Below are 21,983 nucleotides of genomic sequence, written 5' to 3' on the forward strand. Positions count from 1 at the left end.
TGACTGTAACAGGGTGAAGGAAGATGGAGGGTGGAGGTCGGCTAGAATAGCTGTTCTGAGTTTCAAACCAGTTGAGGTGTCAAACTCCAGACCTCGAGGGCCGCGGGGTCTTCTGGTTTTCATTTCAACTTAAGCTCTCAATTAACATACTTGATCTAATTATTTGTTCAATTTGACATATTTAACATTTGTCAAGGTCCTTTACAGTTGATGGTTTTAAAAATGCCCTTGATTCAAGGTACACTACCTGTGAAACATTTTGAGGCCTGAAGAGAAGTGTTAAATGTGTCCAGTTAATCAAATAATTAGACCAATTAAGTAATTGAAAGTTCAGGTGGAACGAAAACCAGAAGACACGGCGGTCCTCCAGGAGCTGAGTTTGACACCCCTGATATAGGAACTGTGTAGCTGAGTCTGTTGGTTGAGGGGAGTTTGGTGCGGGAGTGAGGCAGAGCAGAGGCGGAGAGTTTACTCTTGACCATTACTTTCCCAGGAGGATTAAGCACCGGGGCGGACCAGAGAACCACGAAAGTTTGGAGGGCTGTGGAGAGGCGAAGCTAGGACCTGGTAAAGAAGATGGTGCTAGTAAAACATGTGTTGCACCTAATTGAGACTTCTCTTCTCACCACACCCGACCACAGTGACCTTTTAGATTCACAAACATAAAAAACACTATAAAGTTTAATTGAGCTAACTTTGTTTTTTGGTAACTAGTTTAAGCTATAGGTATCAGAATTAAAGTTAAAATTATTTTTAATAATACTGATTAAAAAACACAAAGGTTATTCCAGCCGACGTTTGTCCGGCTGTCTGTTCAAAATGCACAGACATACACTTTTATTATGAGCAATCTAACAGGTACTGAGAACTGAGAACAAGGGTACATGCCACCCTCCTGCCAGCCTCAGAACAAGGGTACATGCCACCCTCCTGCCCAGTGTGAGAAGAAGGGTACATGCCACCCTCCTGCCAGCCTCAGAACAAGGGTACATGCCACCCTCCTGCCCAGTGTGAGAAGAAGGGTACATGCCACCCTCCTGCCAGCCTGAGAACAAGGGTACATGCCACCCTCCTGCCCAGTGTGAGAAGAAGGGTACATGCCACCCTCCTGCCCAGTGTGAGAAGAAGGGTACATGCCACCCTCCTGCCCAGTGTGAGAAGAAGGGTACATGCCACCCTCCTGCCCAGTGTGAGAAGAAGGGTACATGCCACCCTCCTGCCAGCCTGAGAACAAGGGTACATGCCGTCCTCCTCCCTGTCCTCCTCTAAGCTATTTCATACCATCATGTACACCCATAATATTTTCTGAGGGCTGTCTGGAGTATTGTCATGCTTTGAAGTTTGTACCTCACTTTACATTAAGTGCCTCTAATTACTTTATATTTACATAGCAGTTAGTAAATACATGTGTACTTAGGGTTAGGGTTTGGGGTTACAATTACAATACAGTACAGATGTTTTAACGGACAAGAGTCAAGCTTTTCAGAGGGAACATCCTGTATAGTTAATGGTGCCTAATGTCCTCCATCTAAGACAAATAGGACTGCAAATATCAATACTGGTTAATTATCTCTTAAAGCTTCGAAGGTATTGTTGCAGTTGAACCAGGAGTAGCTATATTTGGGATGATCCAGAAGACTGAACTGACATAGTAAGATTTTTCATTAAAGTGCTTTTTTAAATGAAATAATAACATTATTATATTCGGATGTATTTCTCCTGGTGATGTTCTTCATCATGTCTGGTTTTGCTTTATTTTAGATTCCAATGACAAAGAATAGCATTACATAGTAGCTGCTTAAGAATGATTTATTCCCATAATGATTGCTTGATGTGTACTTCATATGAGCTCAATATGAATTTAGAATGAAATGATGCATTAGTATGTATGTTTGTGATCGTTATTAATGGAAATAAAAGTAAAGCATTAACTCAATGTTACAAAGTAAACAGAAATCCCATGAAACAAAATAAAACATTACAGTATAAAGTATTTCAAAATGTGTTTACAATGTGAAACTCTTAAACTTGAATTAGTGCAGCCTTTTGTTAAAAAATTTGACAGAATGCATAGTTTTAAATACATTGTAGTTCAGTTTAGCCTGCCTGCAGTTAATTCCTAATCAGAACCAGCTGTTAATAACTCTTTCTGAACAGTGTAAAAGCATATTTGGGCACAGTCAGTATTCATTATTGGACAGCTAACAGAAGACTCAAACCTGTTCAGGAACAATGACAGTGGAGACGAGAGCAGAGGGGTTTTCTGATCCTCCTTCAAAGAAAGAACTGCCTCTTCTTGAAGATCCGGCAGAAGCAAAAACAAGAAAATGCTGCACTCCCAATATAAAGGTATGTGCTAATGTGCCTGGTCATTGTGCTGTACGTGCTGTAGCGGTGAACTTGTAAAGATTACTGCTACAAAAGAGCTCTTTATAAAAACACTGACTGACCCAGAAGATACTCACAACTTTTTAAAGGAATATTTAAAGGGGGGATAACCAAGGGTTTAAAATAATTTTCTTAACTCTTAAGAGCACAATGACTTTCCTACAAGTCCCTTTTCTGTGATTTAGCTTGCCAGACATGATTTCAACTTTCATGACACCACCAACCACGACATTTCAGATTCACTTCCTTTGAAAACGCAATGCTACTGGTAGAAAGGCACCCACATTATTATAAGAGGCACTTTGTTTAATAACTGTTAACTAGTTTACTAACACTTTAACATGTGTTTCTTATTGTGTGTTACTGGTGAGTTCATATATAATAACATATTTATAAACCAAAACTAAGAAAATATAATAATACATTACTATAGTAACATCTTTACAACTGTTTAAACAAAGCAAAGCCCATTTCAATGATGTGATCAACTTGGCTTAGGGGCTGATGGTTCAGCTTAATAGTTCAGTTAATAAAGTAACCACAGCTCGTTGAGATAGAGCTGGTTGTTCAGTTAATACAGTAACCGCTGCTCGTTGAGATAGAGCTGGTTGTTCAGTTAATACAGTAACCACAGCTCGTTGAGATAGAGCTGGTTGTTCAGTTAATACAGTAACTGCTGCTCGTTGAGATAGAGCTGGTTGTTCAGTTAATACAGTAACCGCTGCTCGTTGAGATAGAGCTAGTTGTTCAGTTAATACAGTAACCTCTGCTCGTTGAGATAGAGCTAGTTGTTCAGTTAATACAGTAACCGCTGCTCGTTGAGATAGAGCTGGTTGTTCAGTTAATACAGTAACCGCTGCTCTTTGAGATAGAGTTGGTTGTTCAGTTAATACAGTAACCGCTGCTCGTTGAGATAGAGCTGGTTGTTCAGTTAATACAGTAACCGCTGCTCGTTGAGATAGAGCTGGTTGTTCAGTTAATACAGTAACCGCTGCTCGTTGAGATAGAGCTGGTTGTTCAGTTAATACAGTAACCGCTGCTCTTTGAGATAGAGCTGGTTGTTCAGTTAATACAGTAACCGCTGCTCGTTGAGATAGAGCTGGTTGTTCAGTTAATAAAGTAACCACAGCTCGTTAAGATAGAGCTGGTTGTTCAGTTAATACAGTAACCGCTGCTCTTTGAGATAGAGCTGGTTGTTCAGTTAATACAGTAACCGCTGCTCGTTGAGATAGAGCTGGTTGTTCAGTTAATACAGTAACCGCTGCTCGTTGAGATAGAGCTGGTTGTTCAGTTAATACAGTAACCGCTGCTCGTTGAGATAGAGCTGGTTGTTCAGTTAATACAGTAACCGCTGCTCGTTGAGATAGAGCTGGTTGTTCAGTTAATAAAGTAACCACAGCTCGTTGAGATAGAGCTGGTTGTTCAGTTAATACAGTAACCGCTGCTCGTTGAGATAGAGCTGGTTGTTCAGTTAATACAGTAACCGCTGCTCGTTGAGATAGAGCTGGTTGTTCAGTTAATAAAGTAACCACAGCTCGTTAAGATAGAGCTGGTTGGGGGGGGAATCACTGGATGGGTTTCTTAATCCAGTATATGCTCTGTACCTTTCAAACTTGGAAACCATGGTTTGATTTGATCAGCCTTTAACCTTTTACAGCACTGAGGAATCATCCTGTATTGCGTCAACTTCATATGGGATTACACTTAAAAATGCGTTGTTGAGGAACTCCAGGGGGTTCCCCAGTGCTGGAAAATGCTCTAAAAACAACTGGGGCTTATCATCAGTGTATAGGTTGATCAAACAAACCTCTAAATCAGGTAGACAAACATTTCAGCTAGCACTATTTTGCAGCAGATAGTTTTTTGTCATTTCAGGTTGTAGATAATGTTTGTCGATTTCTTTTGGGCATCAGGGTGGCGTGTGCTACTGTGTGTATAACCTTGAACTCCCTTTGTGACACGTGCATAACAAGCACACAGAGCAGGCTGTGGAAGCTGTGTTACAAAGTTCAGATCCAATACTCCACAAAAGCATGTGCAGTGGCTCCACAAAGTATTGGGACATGCCTGCTGGTTTCTGATACTGGGGCTGGGACATAACACTACCTGTTTTATCACACTCAGACTGCTTGACTTCTAAATATATAGATGATAACCTGCAGACCATGTTAATGAGCAGGCTGTATTATACCTCAGGAACATGTTTCGCAATGCTAAATCCTGGTACAGTCTGTCTTGGACGTTACCGTTGCAGAAACCCATTTTTTAAGTAAAATGATTCTGAATTGGTAGTAAATGGATAACATTATTAAGGCAGCATGGTTTTGCTGATACTTGAAGAGTGGGCGATTGTCTATTCACATCAAGAAATCTCGTAGGCAAGCGGTCTGTCTAGAGGGGTTACAACTGAGAATCTGGCCATTCGTTTCCTATGGGGTGCAAGGTACTGGATAGAATAATGGTGCAAAACAGTAAAATTGCATTGTATCTTTGTTTGTATTATATCTTTATATCTTTGTTTTCTTGACAGATGTTTTTGGTAGCTCTATAGTTTACAAACTTTTCCAAAGCATTATCTGGAAGTTACATGAAAAGCTTCATTACCCAGATAGAGAGGAGATTTGAGATTCCCAGTTCTGTTATTGGGGTTATTGATGTCAGCTTTGAAATGGGTAGGTATGACTTCAAAAGCCCTTTTTCCATGTCATTTTATACAGTACCCTAAGGGCATGTCTACTTTGTTTAAGGGAACTATGCTCGTGTATTTATTTTAGGTAATTTGCTGGTGTTAACATTGGTAAGCTATTTTGGAGCAAAGTTTCACAGACCAAAAATAATCAGTGCTGGATGCACGCTTATACTATTGGAACATTACTCATGACGGTACCTCATTTCCTTATGGGACGGTAAGGGTTTTCTTTTGTGGATAAAGTTCGGTCCTAGAACTGAAATTAATTGAATGCATTTGCTTCAAAATGTTGATTGACTTTATGTTAGATGTTCTTGTTTTTGCACAAACAATCCTTAGCTATTTGAAAGTCTTTATGCAGATTCTGGTGGTTTTCTTCACAGCTATAAATACGAATCAACAATATCAGCTTCAACTAACTCCAGCACAGTGAGCGTCCCGTGTTCACAAGACCCAGGCCAGCTTACAGAGCTTGAGGCCCAGCAACAATCTTCCAGAATAGTGGGTAAGGAAAGCTAATGCTCACTGAGATCAATACAAAACCAAAAAAAGCTACCTATCCTATTGAGTCTGTGTGTAACGGGCAGTGTTGTGTGATGCACTGCCATTACAGATTCTGAACCCTGTCAGTGAGATGAGGTTGAAAGCTCTCTGACCATGAATGCAGATGAGACAGGCTTATTTGCACAGCGGTGTGACAGGGTCTTACGTCACGTGCATGGATAGTCGCTGTTTACAAAGTACAGAGAGACATTGGGGGGGTGGAGTTGAAACGCCGGCACAGGCGCACAGGATTTATTAATACAAACAGAAATTAAAGTAAAGGTGGTCATGTGACGTTACCAGCCATGGTAACGCACAGAGGACACATACAGCAAGCTGTACAAAAGGCAAAATAAAACACAGTACAAAAACTACAAATAAAAGGTGCCCCAGAGGGCGAGCGCTAGCCTTAAAATGAGGCGTCCCGCTCCAGGAACAGGCTACACTACGTAACCCTCGCTATACATCACATGGGATCACTATCCCCTAAACTAACCTACTCATGAGCCGGTATTCATATAATGACTTGTGATGCTTCATACGGTCTTAGCTGCAGTCTCAGGGTTGCGTAGCTGTCGTTCCTGCAGAGTGGACCCTTTCCTGCTGAGTATACGCAGCACCCCTCTGGCATGGCGTTGCAGTCGCCCCGAGCCATCTCCTGCGGATGCTTTTGAACTGACGGACACTCGGTCAAGACCCGCCCACCTGCTGATTGAGGTCCAGCACAGCCAATCGCTTGCTGCCCTTCCCCTCAACCAAGTCTAGCAGGCAGCAAGTCTCAATCGAGCGCCCGTCTGTAAAACAATAATTCAATTAAACAAATCAACTCCAAAACGACACACAAACCTATTTCCCCATACAAATGATATCCACCCTAAATACACACGTGCAGGACAATCGCCCTGCTACAAGTGGTTAAGAAGCTCACTTGTGGTTTGCGTGGTCGTTGGTTTGTGCCCAGCCTCTGCTGACAATAAAAAATAAAATAAAAACGTGATATCATATTGAGTCTGCATCTGCATCAATAACCCTCTCATGGATTGTGTTTTATTTTACACACACACCCTTTCTTTTGTCCAGCTTGTGAACATGATGGAGGCTCCCTGATGTGGGTTGCTGTGCTGCTGGGAAACATGGTGAAGCAACCATTGCACCGCTGGGAATTTCATTCATTGATGATTTTGCCAGCCCAGAAAACTCAGCCTTTTACATTGGTAACTCTGCCTTTGACGTGGACATGACTCATGAAAGGCAAAAAGAATGCTTCGCTATATAGTCAAAAGTGTACAAATCAAATTAGGTTATGATGATGTTGTATAATGGTGAGTTAGCACAGTGTTCAATTCTGGTTCCTGAAATATGAAATGGACATTGTGGCCCTGGAGAGAAACCAGAGTAATCCCAGGGATTAAAGGAAAGAGTTACTGTATAGCAATAGGTTAAAGAAACAGACTCTGGGGGTGGGTGGGAGTGGGGGGTTGATGGAAGTTGTTAAAATCTTAAAAGGTGCTATCAAAGTTCAAACTAGCCAATACATTAAACTCAGCACAGCTGACATTAAGTGGAGATAGACTTGGGACAGGGGGTAGGAAACCCTTCTCTACACAGTGTATGGTATGGAGTACCAAGCCTTGTTGTTGATGCTGAATCCCTGAGATCCTTCAAGACTCAACGTTCTTATAACTGTCATAAAGAAAATCGAATTGGAGATGCCTCCATACCATTACAGTGATTGGACCTCTTTTTGGGTTCACGCTGGGGTCCTTTTGTGCCAGGCTGTATGTAGACATCAGGCTTGTTGATCTTGGTAAGTCATTAAAAGAAACACAAACTTAGTACAAAAAACACCAGTTTGCAAGGATGGCTCATCAGTTTGTTAAGCTCTGATTTGTGTTTTCTTGTCTATTGCTGTTGTATTATTATTATTATTATTATTATTATTATTATTATTATTATTATTATTATTATTATTATTTATTTCTTAGCAGACGCCCTTATCCAGGGCGACTTACAATCGTAAGCTAATACATTAAGTGTTACAATACAAGTAATACAATAAGAGCAAGAAATACAATGACTTTGGTTCAAGCAAGTACAAGTGTGACAAAATACAATTCAATAATACAGCAGATAATAGTGACAGTGATAGTTACATCAAGATATGATTAAATACAAAATACTACAGGTTAAACACTTGGCAGATTACAGTACTCTGAAGTACAGGATTAAATGCAGTAAAATAGGGGGCAGATAAGAGCAAATAAAGTGCATTTAAGGAAGGGTGATAGTGTCCCAGGGGATAAACAGAGGAGTTCTACAGGTGCTGTCTGAAGAGGTGAGTCTTAAGGAGGCCCTGGAATGTGGTCAGGGACTGGGCAGTCCTGACATCTGTAGGTAGGTCATTCCACCACTGCGGAGCGAGGGTGGAGAAGGAGCGGGCTCTGGAGGCAGGGGAGCTTAGAGGAGGTAGAGCCAGTCTTCTAGTGCAGGCAGAGCGGAGAGGTCGAGTGGGGGTGTAGGGAGAGATGAGGGTCTGGAGGTAGCTGGGTGCAGTCTGGTCAAGGCATCTGTAGGCTAGTACAAGAGTCTTGAACTGGATGCAAGCGGTGATCGGTAGCCAGTGGAGTGAGTGGAGTAGTGGAGTTGCGTGGGAGAAGCGAGGCATTGAGAACACCAGGCGGGCAGCGGAGTTCTGGATGAGCTGGAGCAGACGGGTTGTATCATGTTAGCTGTTGCTTTGTGCTCAGCACCCTTCAATGTCAAAAATATTGGTTAAAAAAAAGAAAATACTGTCATTGCTGTTTCCCTTTCTTATGACTTTTTAAAACTGTGTGCAGCTGGTATCCATTGTGTATGTATTTATTTGCTTATTTATTTAAGTTATTTATAGCACAAAGTATTCCCATATCAATGAAGGATTCCCGGTGGGTCGGTGCTTGGTGGCTTGGCTTTATAATCGCTGGAGGAACTAGCTTGGTTTCTGCATTTCCGTTCTTTTTTCTGCCCAAAACTCTGCCCAAAGAAGGGGGTCCGGAAAAAGATTCCACCGCTGCAGCAGAACAAAATCTGTTACAAGGAAACCAGCAAACAAACGCAACAGACGAGCAGCCCAAAATCATAGACGTTGCAAAGGGTACGTTTTATATTTGAGTTGCACCGTTGTTTTCTTAATTGTGTACAAATTATATTTATTGATTTTTGGCTTTTAGTTATGTTCTTTTAGTTTTAATACCTTCTTAAGATATTTTGCCATGGTGATAAAGCATGATCTAACGATTTGGGATTTGATACAAAGCTGGACCCATCAGCAGCACCGGTGTAGTGTTATTTTCAGGTATGTGGTAAAAAGTGTTACTCAGCACACTGCACTTGCTCGCGCATGCCTAAACAACTTCTGCTAAGAAAGCTGGACTTCTCATTTTGTCTTGTTCGTCATGAATTATTTTTTCTTTTTAGAGAAATTGATTGTCTATTTCCAGTTTAAGTTTGCAAAAAAAAGTATGTATAATTAATGGTAAATGTACCTCTGACAATAGGAAAACACCCATCTGATCGCAATTGATTGCACCTGTACCAAATTCTGACCACATACCACTTTCTAACATTACACAGGTCACGTTTTGGTATGCGTACCACATTCTGATGATGTACCACTTTCTAAGACTACACCAGCACTGTAACTGTGCTCTACCTGATGTTCCTATGCCTAGATGTCGTTTATTAAATACTCCTGATTACATTAAGTACACATGTACATGTAAGTAACTACTATGTAAATACACAGTAATTAGAGACACTTCATATAAAATGTTACCAAAAAATCAATGTGAGCAGAATTTCGCCTAGTTCTACAAAGACTTCCAATGTCTCCAGATAAAGGTAAGAGCTCTACTCTTATGCTATGTGCAGCACTTAGCAGACAAAGGAGATAAACAGAAGACTGAGACAATATCTTGTACATTCCGATATTCCAAGGCATGTTTCTCCTCCTAATACATGTATTCTCTTCCAAAGGAGGTTTATCAGAATCTGAGCAGATGTATTTTTACCTTTGACCAGCTTCAAGTAGAATTAAATGAGTCAAATGAGTTTCATTCATGGTCTACATAAGGGGGGGGGGGGGGGGGGGTGTCACACTTTTTCCACCAGGGGGTGGTCTTAAGAATATAAGAACATAAGAACAATACAAATGAGAGGAGGCCATTTGACCCATCATTTGCACCTCACTAACTCTGCTTAACTGTCTCTCAACTACGCCTGATTGCACTGGACCATGGTACTCTAGAACATCAAAAATATGAACTATTTTGGACAGTGGACAGTATGAATTTTAGAACACACATATTAATTCCATACAGTGAGTCTAGTTTAAATGAATACTGTATGTGTAGTATAATATAAAAACAGTAAAATGAAAATAAAAATGGGAAAGTTGAAGTTAAACATCTAACACAAGATGCTAAACATGGATCCAGTTTCACAGTAGTGCTCATTACCTTACACATGCAGTTTGGATTTCTGAGGTTCAGGTGTAGATTGTTACACTGTAGTTACACATGTGGTTGCATGTAATTACTATGTAACTGCATACAAGCTCAGCTGTATCTCATACAAATCACACTTCATGCACCAGAGGGCAGCAGAGTAACATTTTCTTCCACACACTTGAAAGAATTGACAATAGAGTTTCATTTCATCTTGATCTGCATCATCCAGGTACACTTCCATTCATTGAGCATCTTTGAACACTGCCGCTGCAGGTAAAGTCAGTATTTGAGGAAGCTGGGAAATAGCGGTCAGTCTTCTCCACCTGTAATTAATCTGTTAGGTGAACTTCTTTTAAATCGTGTTTTCTGTATGTCTAATCCAATGGAAGCAGCACCCATGCTGGATGTGTACATATGAGGTGGTACTGTTTGCTGGGTCTGTTGATTGATGGCTGGTTTCAATCTTTTTGAGAGGACACAAGCCACAAGCCCAACAAGCTTCTCTTTACTGAACCGCACAGCTGTCTGGTCCAGGTGCTTATCCAAAATGTACCAATTTAACCTGCTTTTAACCCTGCCCCAGCTAAACTACAACTAAACTGCAACACTTTACACTGTGTCTCTAATAGTCACACAGTAAATACATGCGTACGTACAGTGTTACTATGCATAGCTACAATGTACTTAACATGTAAATCTTTTTGAGCGATATATGTAAGTACACAATTGTAGCAGAAAATGGTTAGGGTTGGATTTTGAGTTTGGGTTAGGTTTTAGGGATATGATTAGGGTTATATCATGCAAAAAGATGACACATTAAGTACATTGTAATTATGCACGTATTTACTATGTAACTATTATTATTATTTATTTCTTAGCAGACGTCCTTATCCAGGGAGACTTACAATTGTTACAAGATGTCACATTATTTTTTACATACAATTACCCATTTATACAGTTGGGTTTTTACTGGAGCAATCTAGGTAAAGTACCTTGCTCAAGGGTACAGCAGCAGTGTCCCCCTCCTGGGATTGAACCCACGACCCTCAAGAGTCCAGAGCCCTGACCACTACTCCACACTGTTGCCCAACTACTATGTAAATACACAGTAAGTACAGACACAATGTAAAGTGTTACCAACAAAACATGCACTATTTCCATAATGTAATGTACAGAGCTTCTTCCTGTCCCAATATCATATGAATTGCTTTATTTCTTTATTGCTATTTAGATGTGTTGAAAGACAAATCAAATATTGTTTTTTTTTTTCTGCCACCTTATAAACCATCACCTTCAAATTGCTTTTGCTGTCAGTTACACTTGCCGCTGTCATGCAGTGTGAAAAATGAAAGATTAGTTGAAGTTTTAATGCTGGGGACACAGCCCTTCAAAGGAGCGGTGTTTAAACTGACAGCAATCAATAACAAGCAGTCCACTTTTGCCTTCATGCGAGATGCAACACTGAGGTTTCCCCTGCTTGCGTCGGGCATTGCACTCCCACACGTTAATGTAGTCACCCTTGTTTATATAGCAAATGATTTTCCTCAATAAAGATGTCAGTGGAAAAAATGAACTGCTTAATGTTTTGCGCCTGTAAAGTTACAAGCAAAATAAATGTTTCATTAATGTTCAAAATGTTTTTTCTCATTTCATTGGTGCTGGTGTTGTTAGTGGACCAGTAAGATGTACTCATCTCTGTCTGCTGTCACAGAATCCTAAACCTGTGTTTCTCTGTGGAACCGTCATGAAATATGCAGGTCCATAGTCACAATGCTCCTCCAAGCCAAAAAGGGAAAAGTTGTTACAAAGCTCAAAATAAACGAATTGCTCCAACGTGCACCTTAGCTGTGTCTTGCTAGTTTTGTGACATTAGCTTTTCCTTTAACAAACGATGCAAACTGAGCACGTTGGTAAATGCTTTGTGAATACAACCCACCATGTCTTTGTTGCCTCCTTTCAGGATATGATTCTTGTTTGTTTCTAAAATAAGAAAAACTACTGGACTGAAGCCATTCCAGGCTAAGTGGATACCACTCAGGCTGAACTCTCTCCTTTAGCGTTCAGCGGGTGAAGAGGCAACAGGAACTGAAGTCAGCCCGTGATCTTCAGCCTGTGCCCTGGTGGCACTGCTCAGGGCTACGGAGGAAGAACCATAAGGCAATCGTCCGTTCCAACAATGTAGGAGGGAAAAGGGCAAAGCGGTGCTACCTTTGAGGTCCTCAGCCAAGAACGGCAACTCATCTGGAACCGATTTGAATCCCAATCTCTCGATCGCTCGCCTCACCCTGCCCTCCACTTGGCAGGACTTTAAACAGGTGTGCCACTGTGCATCCCTCAATGATGTAGCTGGACTGGGTCATTCAGCCCACAGAGGTTCAACAAGGTGTGTGTGCGTAGGAGACAACTTCCATTGTCCCCAGCGGGAGCTCACACCTACTCTATCACATCAGATAGGAAAGCAACACAAATATCCATTAAAGCAGGATACACTGCACGACAGCACACACATTGGGAATTAACTCAGCATCCCCATATTCTCAGTACAGAGTTTCACATTATGTTGTGGTTATGAACGATTGAATTGCTAGAGAACACAGTAAAATATTGTATCAAAGAAGGGAAAAAAAGACCTTGCTGTCTTGTTAACTTAGGGTAGGTGTGAATGTTTCATTTATTGTTAAGGAAATGTTTATGTGAATTCCCTCAGTAGCAGTGTGGGCTGAAAGAGTCTTAATTTATTAATGAAAATGTGCAGTATGCTGCTATATGGTTTCACTTTGCTTATTGATGTTTTCGGTACCTTTCCCAACATGTTGAGTTGTGTCATTTGTTGTGTATAAATCCAGTTGAAAGGGAGCTGCTACTTCCATACAGACGCCCCTTCAAGCTTACGCCAGCAGGACATATTCACACAGATTATAGACTGGCTGCTGCGTATGTCTGTTTGTATGACTAGCATAAAGTGTGACACTCATAAAACTGTTCTAGACCATTGAGGAAGCCAACAACAGTATAGGTCAGACTACTTTCATTAATATCAAACCATATTTACCTTTATAAGAAGGGATTTGGAAAATTTTACAAAAGCTTTAAAAAACCGTCTAAGGAAACTAGTCAGAAAGAAATAGTGAAAAGAGTTAAGAGGGGTTCACTTGATTAGGACATGACAGAATACAGGTATTGGATGTATTGTATAACCTACACATGCATCAAGTTGCCAGGTGGGTAAGTATGTTATACAATACATCCCTAAAATTATGCTTTTGCCTGTTAGTTTTATTGAAATGTATAATCTCGCTATTCTGTTTTGGGCCTCGATCAAGCAATGGCGTTTTTGTTGAACTGTGGGTTTGCTTGGTGTTGCGGATTACAATAATGTCCACTAGGGCCTTGGGTGACATCCTCAAATTCCTTTCGAACCCGGGTCCCTAGGGGTGAAAGGATTGTGAACCATCTGTACCACCTGCACTGGCAAAATGATTGATGCATCTGACGAACAACAGTGCCAGACTAATGAAATGACAGCTTTTGTGTTTGAATTGTGTTGTGGTTATATGCTTTACGCACATGAAGAGTACTTGTGAGAAAAAAAAAGCATTTGATACCATTCAATGCTGCAACAGGTGCATTTTGTTCCTCTGCTGTTTGTTTGTTTAATTATATGTTATGATTATCTGAAGCACAACGCATAAACATTAACAATCAGTGAGTGGACTAAGTATCAGTGAGCTGAGCACTAACCCCCCATGCTGGGCCTCCCACACGATCACCGCAGTAACACATTCTGCGTATTGTTTAATAATAACCCAGACGGCATTCTGATAAGTACTTTGATTAATTAATACAACAATAGCCTCTGTGTGTGTTCAGAAATCAGAGAAGATCCATTCCGAGAAATCTGTTTAGCCAGATGATGCCGAGTTCAACTCAGTGCAGTCACATTTTTGTGGCCGGGCATTTTCTTTCTTTCTTTCTTTCTTTCTTTCTTTCTTTCTTTCTTTCTTTCTTTAAATGCACACATTCATAGTGCCCTTCTGTATGACAAGTGCATGACTTGGAAGGGATTCAAAGTGTTATTTTAAAATGCAACGGTTTAATCTTTAGGATCATTCTTAACATTCAGGGGGTTTTCCCAGAACCCCACGCTATAAAGGCACCAATACCAGAAAGTGAGAGCCTTGCTAATGAAACATCGTGGACTGACTGTCAGCTTGAGACATGGCTGCTTTCATTATTAGGAAGCACGTATTCCAACCAGGGGAGGTGAGGGGGGCCCTGTGGTTGCTAAGTGAGTGTGTTACTCATTATGCTAAAAGAGCAATTCTGTTGCGGTATTGAGGCTGAACATCCTCAATAACTGGTAAATATACCCTCAACATGAGGCATTATAAGCCAGGTGTGGGTATGGAATATCACAGTCATCTTCTTCTTCTTCTTCTTCTTCTTCTTCTTCTTCTTCTTGTAACTTCATATCCTGTTTCAGTCATCACATCCTTATGGCTAGTTTAAAAAACCCCTGTGGCCTAAAAAGGGCTCTTCAACATGTCTTCTCTCCAAGTCCAGCTGGTACGGCACTTTAAGGGAGACTTAAATACAGCATACCTACATTGTGCTTGTTACATAAGCAGAATACTTCACCATCGTTACTGGAGTGCTGTGTTTATTTCACTTATGAGGACAGCCGTAAACAGCCCACTCACCCCCTTCAGAGACTCATCGGTTAGTTGACTTTTTGTGGAACTGCAGTACCCCATGAACATGCATAGAGTATGCTCTAAATAAGGCTGTTCACAAGATTGGGGCGGGGGGGGGGGGGGGGGGGGGGCGTGAGTTACTGTAGGTGTTGTTATCTGTAGTGTTATATACAGTTGTGTGCAAATTTATTAGAACACACCATTGCTTCTGTCATTGTTTAAGATGCCTAATTAAAGCACAAAGTGGTCAAACATTTTTACACGTGAGTGCCTATTGTTTCTACATCACTGACTACAGACCGGAACAGCCCTTCACCACTGAATTGAAATGCTACTGTGGAACAGCCCTTCAATGCTGAATTGAAATGCTACTGTGGAACAGACCTTCAATGCTGAATTGAAATGCTACTGTGGAACAGACCTTCAATGCTGAATTGAAATGCTACTGTGGAACAGCCCTTCAATGCTGAATTGAAATGCTACTGTGGAACAGTCCTTCAATGCTGAATTGAAATGCTACTGTGGAACAGTCCTTCAATGCTGAATTGAAATGCTACTGTGGAACAGCCCTTCAATGCTGAATTGAAATGCTACTGTGGAACAGCCCTTCAATGATGAATTGAAATGCTACTGTGGAACAGTCCTTCACTGCTGAATTGGAATGCTACTGTGGAACAGTCCTTCAATGCTGAATTGAAATGCTACTGTGGAACAGTCCTTCAATGCTGAATTGAAATGCTACTGTGGAACAGTCCTTCACTGCTGAATTGGAATGCTACTGTGGAACAGTCCTTCAATGCTGAATTGAAATGCTACTGTGGAACAGTCCTTCAATGCTGAATTGAAATGCTACTGTGGAACAGCCCTTCAATTCTGAATTGGAATACTGTTGTGGAACAGCCCTTCAATGCTGAATTGAAATGCTACTGTGGAACAGTCCTTCAATGATGAATTGGAATGCTACTGTGGAACAGCCCTTCAATGCTGAATTGAAATGCTACTGTGGAACAGTCCTTCACCACTGAATTGAAATGCTACTGTGGAACAGTCCTTCAATGATGAATTGGAATGCTACTGTGGAACAGCCCTTCAATGCTGAATTGGAATACTGCTGTGGAACAGCCCTTCACCACTGAATTGAAATGCTACTGTGGAACAGCCCTTCAATGCTGAATTGGAATGCTGCTGTGGAACAGCCCTTCAATGCTGAATTGAAATGCTACTGTGGAACAGTCCTTCAATGCTGAATTGGAATGCTACTGTGGAACAGCGCTTCACCACTGAATTGAAATGCTACTGGGGAACAGTCCTTCAATGCTGAATTGGAATGCTACTGTGGAACAGCCCTTCAATGCTGAATTGAAATGCTACTGTGGAACAGTCCTCCAATGCTGAATTGAAATGCTACTGTGGAACAGTCCTTCAATGTTGAATTGAAATGCTACTGTGGAACAGCCCTTCAATGCTGAATTGAAATGCTACTGTGGAACAGTCCTCCAATGCTGAATTGAAATGCTACTGTGGAACAGTCCTTCAATGCTGAATTGAAATGCTACTGTGGAACAGCCCTTCAATGCTGAATTGGAATGTGTACCTTCAGTTCCTTAACCCCTTCAGGTACACAAGGAATTGAGCAGCTCTTCAAACAGTTTCTTCTCAAAATACAATTGAGTGTGACTCAAGTATTACGAGGAGACTGACTGATTTGGATGACCAGATACAACCTCAATTATAAATCCTGTTTCATGCCCCTCATTTGTGGGACACATAGGTCCCTTTAACCTCAAAGAGTTAAAGGCAAACCCAAATGTCCATACATTTAAAAATAATAATAAGAAAGCTAAAAATAAGCCAGGAGGGCTGTGTTTAACTGGTAAAATTCACAGCGTTTGATCTTTATATCTTTGACAGAAGCCAGGAGACCTGTCTCTTACTGCAAGTAGATTTTAATTAAATGTACACACCTTTTGCATTTTTTAAAGTATAAGTCTGCTTTTATATTTATATTCCTGTCTAAAATAATATTGTTGTGTGCCCTGTTATGTAAGTAAATAAAGTAAATAAAGTAATTATTCACAAAATGCAAGCTGCATTTACAGATGTACTCAATATAATGTTCCTTCTTTAAAAATGCTGTTGTTGTTTTACTTTGTTTAGAGCTAGGTATTTAATTTTCTAAAGAGATTCCACATCACTTTGATACTGTACAATCAATTAGATGAGTGCTTAAAAGCATCAATGTGCACCAATCTCACAGAGTAGTGGCAATAACAATGCACAGCTACCCTTTTAATGATGTGTAACGGGTGTTTGTATTTTTTGATCTGGTATTTTTTGAGGACTTGTTTTAATCTCAACAGTTTGATTAAGCAAGTGGAATACCTAACCGTACAGTTTGATTCACACATTTCACTGTTATTTTCCTTGTTTAACCAGCAGGTTGATTCACACATTTCACTGTTATTTTCCTTGTTTAACCAGCAGTTTGCTGCATTCAGTTTCTCCAAGTTGTGAGCTGTGATCTTGGGTATCGAGAGCTGTTGCCGGGTCAGTGACTGGCGTGTGGGCTTGTACTGGGTTATGTATTAATATGTGCTGCTGCTGCTGCTGCTGATGATGATGATGATGATGATGATGATGGTGATGATGATGATGATGATGATGATGATGCAGTGACGATGCTCTGATCGTTATGTGTCTCCAGCTTCTCGTAGCTCCCTCTTTCTATGTACATCTAAATCACAGGCTATATTTGGATTGGATGATGTCACAGGTGGGTAAGGTGTGAAGCATATATAACTCCTGCAATCTCTTGAAGCTCAGAGAAACTGAAGCCTAGGTCCAGCACACACCAGACCCTGCTGCAGAACTAGGCTGGACCTGTTCCTTTACTTAACCCTGATTCCAAGATACTAATAGTAAGTGAATGCCTTTATTTGTGTGCCTACCTGCTGTAGAATTCTAAATAGCACAGATTCCTTCTACCGGTACAGAACCCTACAGGCACATGCTCATGTTTAGCTTATACATTTTGAACGTTTAATTATGGGGCATTGAAAGTCATTTTTCAATCGTATTGAAAAGATGCTTATATTATGGTAGGCTGGTTTTCTGCTTTAAATGTATGTAGTTTTGCATAGGTTTTGTAATTGCTTTCATTGTCAGGACAATTAATGATACTGTGATGATTGCTCTGGTTTTCAGAAGTGTACAATGTGTTACTTGAGGCTGTCTACTGTTCTCATTGTGCTGTCTATGACTCTAAACTGTCTCAGCGCCACCACGGCAAACAGGTCAGTAACACACTGCATTCAGTAACAAAACTGTCATATTGCACTCGTCTTAAATACATATACTTCTGTTTCACTAGCTGTACCTTCCAATCTCATAACTTCTTATTTTCTTCAGATTGCACTTCAATCACTTTTCCTTCCTCTAATCTGGATACATGTATCTTTTGTTTGTCATTTTTGCGTTTGGAACATTGTCACAAAATAAGACTACTAATTATATATATATATACATATATATTCCCCTAGTATTGCAATATGAAGTGACTGTGATTTATTTTTCTCTTTGGAAACCATTAAGGCAGTATTTTATGGCAGCATGTGTTTCTTTGTCCCCTGCCTGATTCAAGGGAGCAGTCTGATGTTCGACCAGGCAGAGAGAGCTGGCTGCTGCCTGGCTTCGCAAAAAACTCCTTCATCAGCCTCACCGCTACAGAGCCAGAGCAGGAGTCCGTCAAGGCAAAGAGGTACCAGGGTTGCTTTGCTATTTCTCAATTACTTTGCAACGCGTCTGTGCAGCATCAGCGCTGCAGATGAGCGCATCTTGCTATCTACAGTGCACTGCATGGGATGTTGATGCCGACTGATAATGCAAGTGTGTCGCATCACACATGTATGTGTAAGCATCAGACATGTATAATAGTTGTGTGTCAGCATCAGACATGTATAACAGTTGTGTGTCAGCATCAGACATGTATAACAGTTGTGTGTCACATCACACATGTATAATAGTTGTGTGTCGCATCACACATGTATAACAGTTGTGTGTCAGCATCAGACATGTATAATAGTTGTGTGTCACATCCCACATGTATAATAGTTGTGTGTCAGCATCAGACATGTATAATAGTTGTGTGTCACATCACACATGTATAATAGTTGTGTGTCACATCACACATGTATAATAGTTGTGTGTCGCATCACACATGTATAATAGTTGTGTGTCAGCATCAGACATGTATAACAGTTGTGTGTCAGCATCAGACATGTATAATAGTTGTGTGTCAGCATCAGACATGTAAATATCTGTGAGTCATTGTTAGATATTGGCAATAGAAGTGTATTAGCATCAGGAATTTACAATAGAAGCATGCTAGTCTTAGAAACTGAACTATGATGTCCTCTTCAGTTAAAAATAAAAATGCATGATTGATCATGACCAGCTACATGTTTCTATTTGCAATATATTATATTTGTATATAGAACTTTGTATTAAGAAACCAGACTTTACTGTAATTGATTACAAAGGAAATATGAAAAAAAAAAAAAAAGATAGAATTTCATTTTGAATCAGCTGGATCTTTTGAAATGTTTTCTTGAATTGTTTCCATTATTCAGAGTCATGGATTAAGCTTGTCTACCTGTAATGTAACACAAACTAATGCATGAAATGTGTATAGGATCAGGTTTTTAACAAAGTATTTTGCAATGAGCATAGCTGCATTTTATATTAACCTGGCGACAGTTACCAAAGTAATGACAGAGTTCTCTGTTACAGAGCGGTCTAAGTACAGAGTGGTGTGTCATTATCTCAGTTATAACTGTTACTAATGAATCGAGCTGGGGTAGTAATAAATAATACAAAATGAACTGGTAATGTCTTAATAACATTAAGAATTACAGGTAATGTTTCCCAGTTGATATAAAGCATTTACTGAAATGTTACAGTATGTGTATTTACATGAAAGCAATCAATAAAGCTGCATGTTTAGACCTCATCCAAGCTCTACACTGTACAGTCAATAAAGCTGCATGTTTAGACCTCATCCGAGCTCTACACTGTACAGTCAATAAAGCTGCATGTTTAGACCTCATCCGAGCTCTACACTGTACAGTCAATAAAGCTGCATGTTTAGACCTCATCCGAGCTCTACACTGTACAGTCCTGTCAATCACACGAGGCTTTTCCTTTTAAAAGATCTGGATACAATAAAAAGACATCCCAGTGTGAGAACTTTCATCTGACATTACATCCCATGATGAACATTTGAACACAATTAAGGTACAGGGGAATATTGTTCATGAGTGTGGAGTTACATACAGTATTGAATGTACAACCTTTTTTTTTTTTTTGTCAGTGCTTTTTTCCTACAAAAATGTTTGAAATAAGCATGGAAGACTGGTCAAACCAAGCACAAAGAAATACAAGTGACACTTTTCCAACCTGTCTCAACATTCAATCTGCAACACCCTCTGATGTTTACTTAGACTATATGCACTAAGGCTAGGTCTAGCTTTATAATTATTCTCCCTTCATCTCAAACCACTCAATGAAGAATATAATCTTGAATTCATAGGAAACTGTTGTTCGGCGAGTGCCTTCATCAGTGCGGCTGGAGAATTCAAGAATTTACTAATATTTTTGGACTGAATAGAAACCAATTTTTGACTTTGGACATGGACTGAAATGGTATTTCTGCATTGGATTTTTTTTTTTTAAATGAGAACATAAAAAATGGCTTGTTTTTTTTTAAAAAAAGTTTTGTTTTTCATTTTCAGAAGTCATATGGAAAAGAGGAGGTGCAACACAGCTACCTGCGTGACGCAACGCTTAGCGGACTTCCTCGTCCGATCCAGCAACAGCATCGGCGCGGTCTACACGCCGACTAACGTGGGCTCCAACACGTATGGAAAGAGGGCCGGACTGGCTCCACTCAGCAGAGAAACTCTGAAATATATACCGTTTTAGGACACGGCGTAGTCATGGAAATCAATTGTAGTTTTCTGTACAAAACAAAAATAAATGTAGTTGTTTTTAAACTCTAAACTACCAGTGCCTTTTTTGGAGTGACGTGTCTGGTTAAGACTACTGTATTTGTGTTTTTAAGTGTACACTGTTTATAAATTGACTGCATTTCATTTCACTTCTTGATTAAGCATTTAGAATTGTAAAAAATTGGCGGAGGGGAGGGGGTCCAAATTAAAAGAGCTGTATTAATCAATTTTTTTTTTAAATTAAAGAAATTGAAAATACATAATTTGTGTGCTTATCATTATCAATACATTCAGCGATAAATATATGACATAAAAATATATAAATTGTAGGTCAGACTTAAAAAGCTTTTGATAATGTCAATATCTTTATTCAACATGTTGAAGCACAGCAGCTACTGTTAAAGGGTTGTAGAAAAAAACGAACACAGAGGAATCGCTCAATTCTGAAGAACAAAGGGTTTGAGTCAAATGAGCTTCGTAATGAGCTGGTCACAGTGACGGAGTCCAGTGCATTCAGGTATTACACAATGTGCGCTGCACCACACAAGTGAGGCGTGCTGGCATAACAACATGAAATAGGCCTAGACAAAAATATTCATTAAACATTTAACATCTGTAAATTAGAAAACAAGTTGAATCCGCGTGCATTATCAATGCAAAGCAACAAACACAGCGAGCGCTTTCCTGTGCAATGCTGTATGCAGCCCCGAACAAGCCTTTTCTACTCAGTACCCTGCCCCTCAGTAAAACAACAACAGCAACAAATCCCTGCTTTTAAAACGGTGTACGTACAGTACAGAACACAAAACTATTGCTATGAAACACAGGCCTGAACAGGTGCAAAATAAATACAAAACTACACTATGGGCAACATTCTCAGGAAAAACATTGCTGTCTCTTCCAATTGTAATGTGTTTGACAGATTGGTGTTTGACATTATCAAACCCTTTTGTTAATGAATGGATTCCGTTACCCTTCCTAGCCTCGCTCAGCTGGTTTGTTGCAATATGTTATCACAGTAATAATGAGCTGTTAGCATGCGCAAATGAAGTAGTGCTTATTTACACTGAGCTTTCTGACACATTAGCATACTTAAATGCTGGAAGTGTGTGCTTGTGTTTGGCTTTCGAAGTTGGAAAAAAGATTGATTTCATTAATTCAAATGTGCTTTAAAACA

General features: G+C 40.1%; 1 protein-coding gene across 1 annotated transcript; it reads left to right on the forward strand.

The window, feature by feature from the left end:
• The first annotated feature begins 17,016 nt into the window (after positions 1-17,016).
• Positions 17,017-20,867, forward strand: LOC117414811 (islet amyloid polypeptide-like). Its single transcript, XM_059027899.1, has 4 exons — positions 17,017-17,719; positions 18,006-18,094; positions 18,442-18,558; positions 20,591-20,867. Exons 2-4 carry the CDS (start codon positions 18,015-18,017, stop codon positions 20,778-20,780), a joined length of 387 nt encoding a protein of 128 aa, XP_058883882.1. The 5' UTR covers positions 17,017-17,719; positions 18,006-18,014; the 3' UTR covers positions 20,781-20,867.
• Positions 20,868-21,983: the final 1,116 nt, after the last annotated feature.

The sequence above is a fragment of the Acipenser ruthenus genome, chromosome 7 (genome assembly GCF_902713425.1).
Source record: "Acipenser ruthenus chromosome 7, fAciRut3.2 maternal haplotype, whole genome shotgun sequence".
NCBI lineage: Eukaryota > Metazoa > Chordata > Actinopteri > Acipenseriformes > Acipenseridae > Acipenser > Acipenser ruthenus.

Bases quoted from the DNA above. Each gene is read 5' to 3' on its own strand.
- LOC117414811 (XM_059027899.1), top strand. From the start codon at position 18,015: ATGTGTTACTTGAGGCTGTCTACTGTTCTCATTGTGCTGTCTATGACT. The intron at 18,095-18,441 runs GTCAGTAACACA...GCCTGATTCAAG, and splicing joins AGCGCCACCACGGCAAACAG to GGAGCAGTCTGATGTTCGAC. The intron at 18,559-20,590 runs GTACCAGGGTTG...TTTCATTTTCAG, and splicing joins GAGTCCGTCAAGGCAAAGAG to AAGTCATATGGAAAAGAGGA.